Source organism: Aptenodytes forsteri, unplaced genomic scaffold (assembly GCF_000699145.1).
Source record: "Aptenodytes forsteri isolate BGI_AS27 unplaced genomic scaffold, ASM69914v1 Scaffold177, whole genome shotgun sequence".
Lineage (NCBI taxonomy): Eukaryota > Metazoa > Chordata > Aves > Sphenisciformes > Spheniscidae > Aptenodytes > Aptenodytes forsteri.
This window is the reverse complement of record NW_008795020.1, coordinates 185,766-197,660: the sequence shown is the minus strand read 5'-3', so window position 1 is coordinate 197,660 and position 11,895 is coordinate 185,766. Positions and strand designations below refer to the sequence as shown.

The following is an 11,895-nucleotide window of genomic DNA, read 5'->3' as shown; positions in this document are numbered from 1 at the left end:
GTCCTTCTCTGCTGGGCAGCTTTCCAGCCACTCTTCCCCAAGCCTGTAGCATTGCATGGGGTTGTTGTGGCCGAAGTGCAGGACCCGGCACTTGGCCTTGTTGAACCTCATACAGTTGGCCTCGGCCCATCGATCCAGCCTGTCCAGGTCCCTCTGCAATGACGAGTTGGCACAGGTCAGCACACTTGCTCCAGAGGGAGAAGGCCTCAGCAGAACAGAGTCAAACATTTCTCCTACTCCAACAAACACCTTAGCAAGAAATTACTGAACTGCTTGAGGGAAGCTACACTCCATCTTTCCTGGAAAGTAATACAGCCCAGAGTCACAGGTTAAAAAGAGCGAGAAGAGAGCGCACATGATTCTATAGCCTAATGGTTAGACTGTTAGTCCCCCTGCAAGGAGGAGGAAGCCTGGGCTGATGGTATGCTTCTAGTGATTTCTGCTCTTTATCCACTACCACCTGACTATGACACTTACAGAAGAACTTTTCTTATTTCTATAGTGCAAAAAGGCAGTAGAAACACCTCCCTGCTGAGATGAGTGGTAATGATACAATACTGCCACTAGAGGGACTGTCACAGATTAGTGAAAGCCATTAGGATTACAGCAAAACACAATGAAAATATTAGTAAAGACCTTGGTATTTGCCTAAAAAACATTCAACCATGCTCCTCTTTAAGAGCAAAAGAACAAAATAACCCAATCCCAAAAGGTTACCTGCAGCAATATCTTCCCTGGCACTCTGTCCTGGGGAAGTATCTGACCCAGAGGAAGTATCTTCCAGCAGCGATCCTCTTTCACTATCATACCCTTCTTCGGCTTCTCTATTATCCGAGAAGTTGGCCTCTTCGTGCTCAGGTGGAACATTAACAGTGCTCTCCTTCTCCTCAGTAGGCTGTTCTGGCCTCTTATCTTCAAGCTGCTGAAATTCCTGATTGCTCTCATCAATGACATTTGGGTTTCTGATGGAAACTCTGTCATATTCAGCCTCTTTTGCACCATCTGTGACAGAGAGGGAGACGTGAATTAAGCACTGAGCTAATGTGTATTTCTCACCCACAGCTCTCTGCAGTGAAATACTGCATTTGACAAAGCTTTCTTGACACTTTTTAAACACTTCAGCTTGTGTATTGCTTCCAATATATTCTCAATCAACTTTCAGTAACATCTAATTCAATGTTTATATGGAATTTATGCAAGGTATCAACCACTGACCTTGCAATGACATATTGCAAAGTGAAATATTTTCATCGTTCGTGACTTTATCAGAAATCACATACTTAACATGTACTACTGTAAAAGGAGCCTTGCTAAGAGCGTATCTTACCGCCTTGCACATTAATTAGAAAAAAACACAAGTTTGCAGGAGGCTCTACCTCTGGTTCATCCCCTGTCAAAAGATCTGTTTGTTCAATATTTCTCCTTATGCACTCTTTTATGAATGTGGGCAAAAATATGATGATAGGGACACCTGAGATTTTAGGTGCATGGAGTTACTGCCTGAACTTTGCATTAATCACTGGATCTCGCATAATTAGATGCTAGCAAGTTCAGAAAAAAAGACTGCTCTAAACCCTCCAGAAAATTCAGCACATTGGTATATGTGAATCCCTATTTCTTGAGGGGAGGAGGTATAGACATGACCTGAATGGCTCCTTCTAGCCATATCCATGCATGGATCCTGCTTATCTTACACAGAACCTGGCCCATAAGAACAGACATGCTGAGCTCAACATTTTCTCTCAGGATTTGTCCCTGGGCCACCCATCACAATGCCAAAAATATGCATTAAAAATAAGCAAAATCCCAGCAGATTCCACAGGGCCTCTTTCAATTCTGCTCCCTCACCCTCTTCTTAAAGCTCCTCTGGGTTACATAGTGTTGTCTGGGATAGGGTTTTACTTCCGTTTCATCTATTTATTAACTGGTTTAACATCCTACCTTGAACGTGCAGCCGATCATCTTCCTGTTCTGGAATAGACGCGAGTGGGACACTCTCACTAGCAGACGAGTATTTACTCCTTAAAGAATATATTAATTCTTGAATATCATCCATCAGTGCGCTCTCCTCATCATACAAATCCATTTCTTTCACCACCTCCTCTTTATTTTCTGCCACTCTGGAATCCAGAACTTTTCCTACAACTTCCATAATGTTTGATTCTGAAAACTCAAGTATCTGGTCCAAAGCTTTTTCTATATCTTCGTTATTATGGCTTGCCTTCCGAGCAAGCTCCATCTCTACCTTCATGTCGTGAAACATGGCTTCTATCCTAACCACGTGTTGAAGCCCAAGGTACTTTTGTAGACGCGTTACACGCTTTTCATCAAGAAAGTCTCTCATTATTGTGAGCCGCTTCACAGACTCACTGAAGTCTGTTACAGTGTCATTTGTGGCTGCTGAGCTGTCAGCAGGGCTGGGGAAATGCGCAGATTGCTGGTGGTCATTTCTTGTATGCTCTAAATTTTGCACGTCTTTTGAGTCTTTCTGTGAAATGCCCTCTGAGAGATGATCTTTCCTTTGGTTAAAGTCATTGTTGTCTTCCGTGTCAGGAGATTGGAAATTATGTTCTTCCACAGCTGATGGTTCCTCAGCTTCAGAAGACTCCTCATCATCTTCCATGACACGTTCCATCTCATCCAATTTAGCATCTTCACTCACTGGTACGTCAACCTCTTTGTTCCCAGTCTCGCTTGCATCTTGCATGCTGATCATTTTTTTAGCCTCCTCAGAAAATGAGTTTGTTTCCTCCCATGTTTCATAAGTAGGATTTTCAGTTCCCAAAACAGCTTCACTTAGTACCTCTAATTCAGAGTTTGTCCTTTTAATGTTCAGTGTATCACCCTGTACATTTGCAGCCCTCGCTTGCGACAGCTTTGCACTTGCAGCATTCTCATCTTCCAGTAGCTCTTCCTCTACTTGTTTCAGGTCAGGGTCGTCTTCATCATCTGGCTCTTCAGATTGCAATTCTGGTCTTAGTGTTCTTTCTTTGGCTAAATTTGTGCCAAGATTTCGGTCTGAGTCTGCAGCCTCAGTACGAGCAGTTCCTTGCTGAGTAAGATTCTCTGTATTAGTATTCTGCGTAGTGCTTTTTGATTTTTCTTCAGGGGAACTTTTCTCAATGCTTTCTTCAAATGCTGTCATCTTGCCAAGATATCTTGAAAGCTCTTCTTTCACATCTGCCTCTGAATACTCAGTTTCATTTTCCCATGGCCTAGGTTGCTCGACAGCTCCTCTATGGCTTGGGTCTCCCTCCCCTGCAGGGGTTTCTTTCATGTTTCTCCTTTTTATTTCAGGTTCTTCGTTAAGAGAGGTGGTTTTTTGATTTTCATGATCGGTCTCCCCTGTTTGTTTCAAATCTTCTTCATGTCTTAGAAGTTCTTTCTCCACAGTGGGCATTCCATGCTCCAGTTTCTCTTTCAAGAGGTCAGTATCTCCTAAGTCACTTTGAGGTGCATTTTTTACCTCTTCCACTGGGTTGGCTGGAACATCAACAGAAGGCTTGTTCTCAGCTCTTCCTTTCTCCTTTGTTTCCTCCCATAACTTCTTGTGCTTTAAATCACTTTCCAAGACCTCTTCCAAGGTGTCATCCTCAAACTTTTTCTCATCTTTCTCTATTTGAGCAAGCAGCACTCTTTCTGGACTTTTGTTGATATCACCAACAGGTGGTTTTAAAGCACCTTCCTTCCTTTTAACAAATGATTTGGACTCCAGATCATCTCCTGGACTAGGCAAAACATAAGGATCAGGCACAGCTGTACCCTTCAGCTCTTCAGTATGTGACTCGGTTCCATCAACCGTGTGCTGCTCCTGAAACTGTTCAGTTTTGTTTGTTTCTTCTTTTGAACCCAGATCACCTGCATCTACAGGTTCCTTTCTAAGGAGTTCTTTGGAGAGATCCTCAGGTTGAGTTGTTGCTGGTACTTCTCTTTTACTAATTAGCATCACCTCATCCTGTTTCTCTTTTGTTTGTTTAGATTCGGACCTGTCCACACTTATACTGTTACCCGACTTCTTGCTCTTACTGAAGGCATCCTGAAGAATTAATGCATCTGAATCAGGTTCTTCCTCATTGTCTCTTTGGTTATTTAGCTCTGTAGCACCCATTGCATCTTCAGCAGGTTCATGATTTTGTGACTCAATGTCATCGGTTTCATCATCTCCTAAATCTGCTGGGGATGTAATTTCTTCTTCTGCCGTAAAAGACAGCAAAGGGATTTCTTCAGACTGATCTGCAAAGTCCGGCTCCTCCTCTGCATCATGAGCATTAATGCTCAAATCTTCATTAAAATCATCTTCCAGCGATGTAACAAGGCGGGTCACTTCATCATCTGATACCACAGCATCAGCAGTTGAACCAAATTCTGTTTTCAAGTTCACAGAGAGCTCTCTGTTTAAAAGTGTATAGGCATTGACTTCTTCATTCTCTTTGTCAAGTTGACCGGTTTCACCCTGAGGAATACTAGTGTTTTTGGTATTTTCACTTTCTAGCCCTTTTAGTTTCCCATGTAGCATTCCTTTCAAGTGCTCATGTGCAATATGATCTCCCTGAGAGTTTTCTTCGTGACTGTGGACACTGGAGTCTCCCCCAGTATTTTCAGTTCCTTCTGTAAGAGAACTGTCTACTTCCTCTGTCGTGATGAGGACTATCTCGTCATCTTCTATGCTTAGCTCAAGATTGTCTGTCTCCAAAGCATCAAGGGACTTTACTGTATCGAGCTGTTCAATCTCCTCATCCCTTTCAATTCCTTCAGCTGGTTTTGTCCCTGGATCACTTGATTCAGTTTCCCCTTCATTTGCTATTGTCTCTTGCAATGACTTCAAAAGCTCATCCACATTATAATTGTCAAAATCGTCCCTTCCGCCATCAAAGCAAACAAAGTCTGTTTCCTGAAATGAAAAACAATATGTAGTCACAAATATTATTTTCTTTATTACAGTGATGAGACCAAATCCATTTGGTTGGTTAGAGAGAGATGCAGCAGCAAAGTAAATTATATTAATCGTGCAGAATTAACTCCTTGAGTCCTTAACCAAAACCCTCTCTGAAATCAGTGGAAGTATTGCCCAAGGACTCTTAAAAACCTAAATAGAAAGCTCATGGGTTAGCCCCGCCAAAGATCTCCTAGTAAGGAACAAACTGGAAGTCAGCAATGGAGTTGACAGTATTAAAATTTACTCATCACGTACATCACATACAAGTCTATTGCTGAATGCCAGCGAGGAGAAGGAAACAAGCATCACTAAGCTTGTTTGTCCCTTTTAGCTGGTCTCTCCTCAAATGACCAAGTCCTCCAAGCAGGAGCTGCTTGTCACAGAATTTCTGAAAAATAAATGAAACAGCAGTGCAAGCCACTGAATATGATTTCCTAAGGGTCTGAAGCTGCATCCACAGACAAGCCTTACTCACAGAACTCTGGAGTTACTAGCTATTAGTGCATGAAAGCCATTTATGTGTGTAAGGGTTGAAGGACCAATTCTAGAATCAAAGGCCTAACAGTGTATCAGATTTTGTTTGTTTCTGATAATACTTTAAACTTCTAAAGTTTGGGAAAAGAAAGAATTCTGAATACATACTAAACAGCCTACGTGTGAGCCAGCTAGCAGCATTTCTAGAGCTCAATCCAAACAGATTTTGTTAGAAGAAAACCAGAATATTCAAGAAAAGAAAGATCAATGCCCACATTTTGGGCTGATGCTTACACACCCATCCACATACATATCTGCACAAACATTCCACCCCCTGACACATATGTGCATCTCTGCACATATGTAGCTGCTTACCAACAAAAGGTAACTAAGGATCACTGATATTCCCATTCTCCTCCTCAGGGATTTTATTGAATGCCGAGGTAAGAAACAGTAAGCAGCCCAATTAAAAAATAACAAATAAGACTTACATCTGTTGGTAACTCTAGCTCCTCATTGGAATAATTATGATTTATTTCAAGTAAATCCTTTGGAAAATATCCAAAATCACTTCCAACCTGCCAGAAAACAAACACAAGCAAACAAAAAGCAGTAAAGAAGCTTTTGAAATCATGTGACTATGTTAAAATCCTAATTACAGACACTAGTAACAAACACGTCGAACTCACTCTCAAGTATTTCTAGACGAAGTTTAACACAGTGAATAAGAGAAAAAGATTAGCAATGCCTTGTTTATGCAAGAGTTTTCATTGAGGTTTTACACTTACATTCCACACCACCTTTGTGAAGTCGCTGGGTTTTACTGTTTGTGTTTTAAAGCCTGACTTACAACAAATTATTAGGAGAGCTGGGAGTGAAGCCGAAGCATTCTGGCTCACGTGCTTTAACTGCTATTGTGCACTCTCACTGCCACTACATATGCCTCAAGTATTTTCTCAAGTAGTAAGCAGAAGAGGATCTTTGGCTAGTAAGATTTACATCCATGCACAATATTATAGCCTGAAATACACTCACTTTGTAGCTTAAGGGAAAAAAAAAATTCTTAAAGCAGATTTTAGGAAAACGCAAAATTGTACCTGAGGAAATAATCTATTTTAAAACCTGTGTGGAAAATATACCCCCTCTGCAAATGCATTGTTGCTCTTCAGTGACTAATACAAGCAAAAATCAGTTGCAGATGGCTATTTTCAAGCAAGTCAACGCGCTAAGCCAAGGCAAACAGTGGAAGACAAGAATCTCTCTTATCACTCACCGGATAAGATCTGCACAGTAATGCTCTCACTTGAGAGTTCTGACAACAGCTGTCAAGAAGCCAATATTAATAGCATGCTATCACTGCGCAGATTAGATAATCCAGGCAATTAGAGCCAGGTGGACACGCCTAGAAAGGTACAGAGTTCCTAGACAACCAAAATATCCGGGGGAATAAAAAGCGTTGGTCATTTCCTCAATGTTTTGTTACAGGAGGAAGACGACAATTGCCAATTTTCTTGAAAAGTTTATTTGGGAAGAGCACTCAGTTAAAGATCAAATTAAAAAGGAAGCCAATTATGTCAAAATGGTTAGGAGTATATAGATATATGTATCGTTACATTGATATCACTGGAATAGGCTCACCTGACCTGAAGTTTTCTGGATTTACAATGGCATTAAAAAAAAAAAAAAGGAAAATTGTATCCAGTAAATAATATGTACTAATACCTTTTTTTGTTTGTTATGCAAGCAAAGTAAGCACTGATACATTATGGGGCTTCCTTTTTTAACTATTTCACATTCAAATCTTACCTTCCATAGTTGAGATCTCTACAGTTAGTTATACATATATAAAAAAATAGGTCTATTACCTCCCCACCTTTTGTACACAGAGATACTCTCTTATGGAAAAGAGACAACGTATGCAGGTTTCTTATTGGGAATTATTGGGAATGGGGCATGAAACTAGACAAGTCAAATCTAGACAAGCACAAGCTTGTCCTTGTGCGGTATACTACAGTTCTATTCTAAATTGGCCTGTTTCTCTCTACAAACTTCTATTCCAGTTTTAAATGATCTTTCTGAAAACAAAAGCCAAAGCTTCAAAGTAGCCTCTTTACAGACTCATCTCCGTGACTACCATTATAATTAGGCATCACAATTTGAAACTCATTTAGTGTAATCCAAGCTGCTGACCATACAAGTCCTCCGCAGTGACCCAGTTTGCCACTTATGTGGTTTACGAGCCATACGGGATCTGCATGCCCAAAATTTCATCTGCTCCTCTCCCTACAAGTCCTCTCTTGTAAGGGAAAAAATGCCCCATTGTGCAAATAAAGGAAACATTCTTCATTCTCTACAGATACGACAGAGGAAAGGCATTATGAATGCCAAGTAAATACGGGAGAAAGAAGTGCATCCTTCAGTTCCACTCCCTTCCCAGCTAAAATGCTGTGGGTGGACAAAACACATAGCTGTGCGTACAGCATCTGTTCCCACCAGTGCCCACGTGTGGCAGCCAGCTGCGGCAGATTCACTGACCACCACCGACCAAGAAACCGGCTTCCCACACCACCTACCTCAGTGACAGAAAACGGACAGCTGGGAAACAAAATGTTCAAATGTTCTTAATCTTAAAGCCCACATCCCTAAAGCACAGGCATCACAGGTACCTAAAACTGCAGAACATCGGTCAAAGAAGGGAGTTGGTTTGGTCTGCCCTTTCTGAACGCCGGCATTGTTAAGAAAACACAGAAACAATAGGAACAAATTCCCTGATCCTCTGGGTCCTCCAGACATACTCTGTCTTACCTTAAGTTTACCCCACCTGTCTTCCTTTCTACTACCCTACGTATAAGATTTGAAAACAAACCAAAAAATAACCAACCACCCAAAACCACATGATCTGCAGCCAAGTCCATTTCTTGTAATATGAGGTCAGAAATAGTTTTCTCAGCCTTGAATCAAAGGAATAAAATTCAGCCTTTTGCTGCAAGATAAAATAAAAATCTTCTGCAGCAAGAACTTAAAGTGTCTTTGCTAAAATGTATTGTTAAAAAGCAGCAGCTTTTACCTTAATTATCTGAAGCAGTTTTGGAGTTCTGGACCCTGCTAAAGATGAGGGCAGAGCGCAGGAGAAACGCATAGGAGGAAAGTCTACATAACACAACTTGGCAGTGTAAACGATGTGAGGTGGGTGCTGAAGAAGAGACTAGTTTTAGAGCAGGACAGGGTGCATTGGACAATGAGAGTACCAGATGTGCTCCACCTTTCGGCTTTGGGAAAAAAATCAAGTATTTTCCTGGAACTACGGTATTTGTGGAATTCGTAACATAAAATCACTATTAAATAACGGTCATAGAATAGTGTCCAAGCATTTGGTTTTGCTTTGTTGATGAGGTTTAGACAGCTCTGCTAAAAACTGCATGCCGTATAATGTATAGAATATATATTATAGCTGGGTTCCAGAATTTTTTCACATGCAAAATACTCACTGAGCTCAATAGGAGTTCTGCAAGCAATAAAGTATACAAGACTGGGATCATAAAACAGAGGATCTATTTTGTTAAAATACAGCATGTTTGCTGGCACAGGGGGGAGCGGAATCAACAATGGTTTGAAAAGGGCGGAGTGAATTAGAAAAGCAAAGGCAAATAAAGCCCAGACCCAACTGCTATAGATTTTTCAGCCTTGGTGAAAGGCTCCTTTCTTATCAGATCATCTCCCTTCAGGTCAAAAATACTATTGAATTTCTCATGGCTCCTCAAAATCGATTTCAGGATTAGAGCCTGTATTTACAACTTGTTTGAAATAAGCCCCAGGTTGCAGTAGTTGAAGCTTCTCATACACACATTCCCCTAACCTCTGTCCCCCTCTAAAGATCAGAATACCAGTTATCCCTTGATGTCATAGTTTCCATTATGCCCTAATAAATACTTTCCCCAAAAACTTTGGGGAACCGAAAAAGGCAGTAGGGTAGATGCACGAGATCAAATGACATACACGAGCACACATGAAGTCACGCGATGAGATCCCAAAAGGGCTGCGGCAGAAGGTAACATGCCTTCCGTTGGAATTTGTTTGAACGCAGACCTCACTAGGTAGCCTGTTTTTAATTAGCAAGCAACAGCCTCCCCCTAGCTCCAAGACTGCACACAGCAGGCACGGCTGGTCTGCATAAATCAAGTTGCCCAGCCAAATCTGGCAGGGGAAGTCACGTTGCATGAGAGAGACCCCAGAGCTATCTGCAAGCCAGGGACAGGGTCAGACGTGCCAGTGCCCTGCTCAACATGCAAGGGCAGGCACCTCTGACCCCGCTGCAGCGTTTGCAAACTGGTTGTTGCAGTATGACGATTAATGCAGAAGCAGTCAATCAAACTGAGGAAAAAAGAAATAAGGATTATAGCCACCAACTGAAAGGAATTAGTCTGTCATCACTGCCCTAAAAGGAACACAGAAAATAGTGTAACACAATTTAAAAATGACAACAAATAAAACGGAGCTTTGCGATTCTTTTAGATCTGCCAACTTCAGCTTTTACTTGTTAAACTCAAAGCAAACATCCTTTTAATTTGGAGTTAAACACCTAACTGTTGCATGAGCTTCCTATCAGTGAATAGTTAAACTGCGTATTAACTCAGCAATTACCTTAAACCTGCTGTCTGATCTTGCAGCGTGCATCACACCTTGTTAGAAGATGCAAAATTGGCCCCACATTGCTACTCTGTGTCTCAAGAACTGGCAGCCCTGGAAACCTATACCAGCTAATTAACAGGATTATTTATGGTACAGTACGTGTCAGAAGGGAATTACCAGCACGATACAATTATAAACTCTTCTTTAACCACGTGCTGCAGTTTTCTGCTCTCTTCTGTATCATTCTAATTGGATTCGGCTCCTGCTGAGAGCTTGGCTGTCCACACCCAGCCTGAACAGGTTAGAGAAAGTGATACATCCTGCTTTTCACTAAACCACTAGTCCCACAGTCAACACCCAGGTGTGGCTTCGAGCAGCCTAGACCACTGTCGCAGGCAATTGTCTATCCCTTGTAGAAGACCAGAGTAAGAAAGGAGGTTGGAGTAAATAATTCGGACACAAAAGGGTATGTAGGGGAGGGGGCAACAGAGACTAGGTCTAAGCATCTCCAGACTGCCAGCACTTTCAGGGGAAGTCCACAAAAACTGCTCTTCCTCCAGGGTATCAGTTCTGCTTCTGTCAGGCAAATAAGGTGTTTATCATGAAAGCCGAGAGGAGTTTTCTATGAAATCTGCAAGTATGGGGACCATCCTTTCCCATTAACCCTCTCTTGATTGCCCAAAGAAGACAACGACTCAGGCAAGGCCACTACTCTGCAAGCTGCTACAATGTGTAACTAAAGCTGAGAGGCAGACCTTTTAAAAATCTAATTTACCTTAATCCTTTTTAGTTTTACTACTTTTTTGTCCTCTAATTCTGCATACAGCTTACTTGAAAAGGGGAAGACGGCAGCTGAATATTAGGAAGAGAAACGTGATTAAAACATGTACATGGAACGATTTTTAGCAGGATTACACAGAGCGCAGGATGAGACCACATCAGGGTAAACACAAGCGCGGGCTTAAGCCTCCCTAGACGGGAAGGGAGGCTCAGCTTCCAGGCAGGCTCATGGGCCACGGCTTACAGTGCTGCAATGGGAGGTTTTCAACACAAAGGCAGTTTTCTAACCGTTTTTAGCACACATTAGCATTACCCATTTTTCGCAGCGCTTGATGCCTTAGGTTTGATCAAACCGCATCCCATTTCACACTGGTCTCAAGACAAAATGGCATTCATTATGTTAGTTAGCTATGTTCAAAACCCTAAGTGTTCTTCTACGAGGCAAAAGGAAGGAAAGAAGATTACCGACAGGAAGCCCCAAGAAGAGCAAACAGAACAAATGCTTTACAGTACTTACACTTCCAGCCCAGAGCTCGGTTGATTTTCCTATTAGTTTGTAATATACGTACACCGCTTCTCCCTTCTTAAAATTTACAAAGCGACAATCTGGACCTTTAAAATCCTGCGTTGCCTTCCCTCGGCACATTAACACTGTCCGAAGAGAACAAAAAGAAGAGTATTACTTCAAAAATAATAATAAAACAGTTTCACAAAAGGGGTCTTTGCTAAGTGGCAGAAAACAGGACCTCCCCGCACGCACCGGTTTCCTATTTTCCAGATTGGGTCAAGAGATAAGAGCTTAACTGAAAGTATAACTAAAATAAGAGATTATTTTAAAAAAATGCAAGCTCACCGATCAAGACAAGCGTTTGACAAAGCACTTGAGAATTACATTTCAGCAGTGCACTATGAAGCTAATTACTAATGTTAAATTAGACGGGCTGAAAGATGACATCTGTGTCCTAGTGAATCAGCCCTAAAATTATTCAACGCATAAACAACACCCAAGAGCGCGTTCATTACAAGAGGGTTTTGCAGGGGGAGGGAGGAAAAAAAAAAAAAAAAAAAAAAAAGAA

At 41.6% G+C, this 11,895-nt stretch overlaps 1 protein-coding gene across 1 annotated transcript in view; it reads right to left on the bottom strand.

Moving 5' to 3' along the window:
* Positions 1-11,862, bottom strand: part of MIA3 (MIA family member 3, ER export factor) — a 28,722-nt gene extending 16,860 nt beyond the window's left edge. Inside the window, exons 1-4 of the mRNA XM_009275755.2 lie at positions 11,337-11,862; positions 5,902-5,988; positions 1,942-4,891; positions 718-1,002 (exon numbers count right to left, since the gene is read on the bottom strand). Of these exons, the coding sequence (XP_009274030.1) occupies positions 718-1,002; positions 1,942-4,891; positions 5,902-5,988; positions 11,337-11,465 (3,451 nt within the window). The 5' untranslated portion in view covers positions 11,466-11,862. The remainder of the gene's footprint in view (positions 1-717; positions 1,003-1,941; positions 4,892-5,901; positions 5,989-11,336) is intronic.
* Positions 11,863-11,895: the final 33 nt, after the last annotated feature.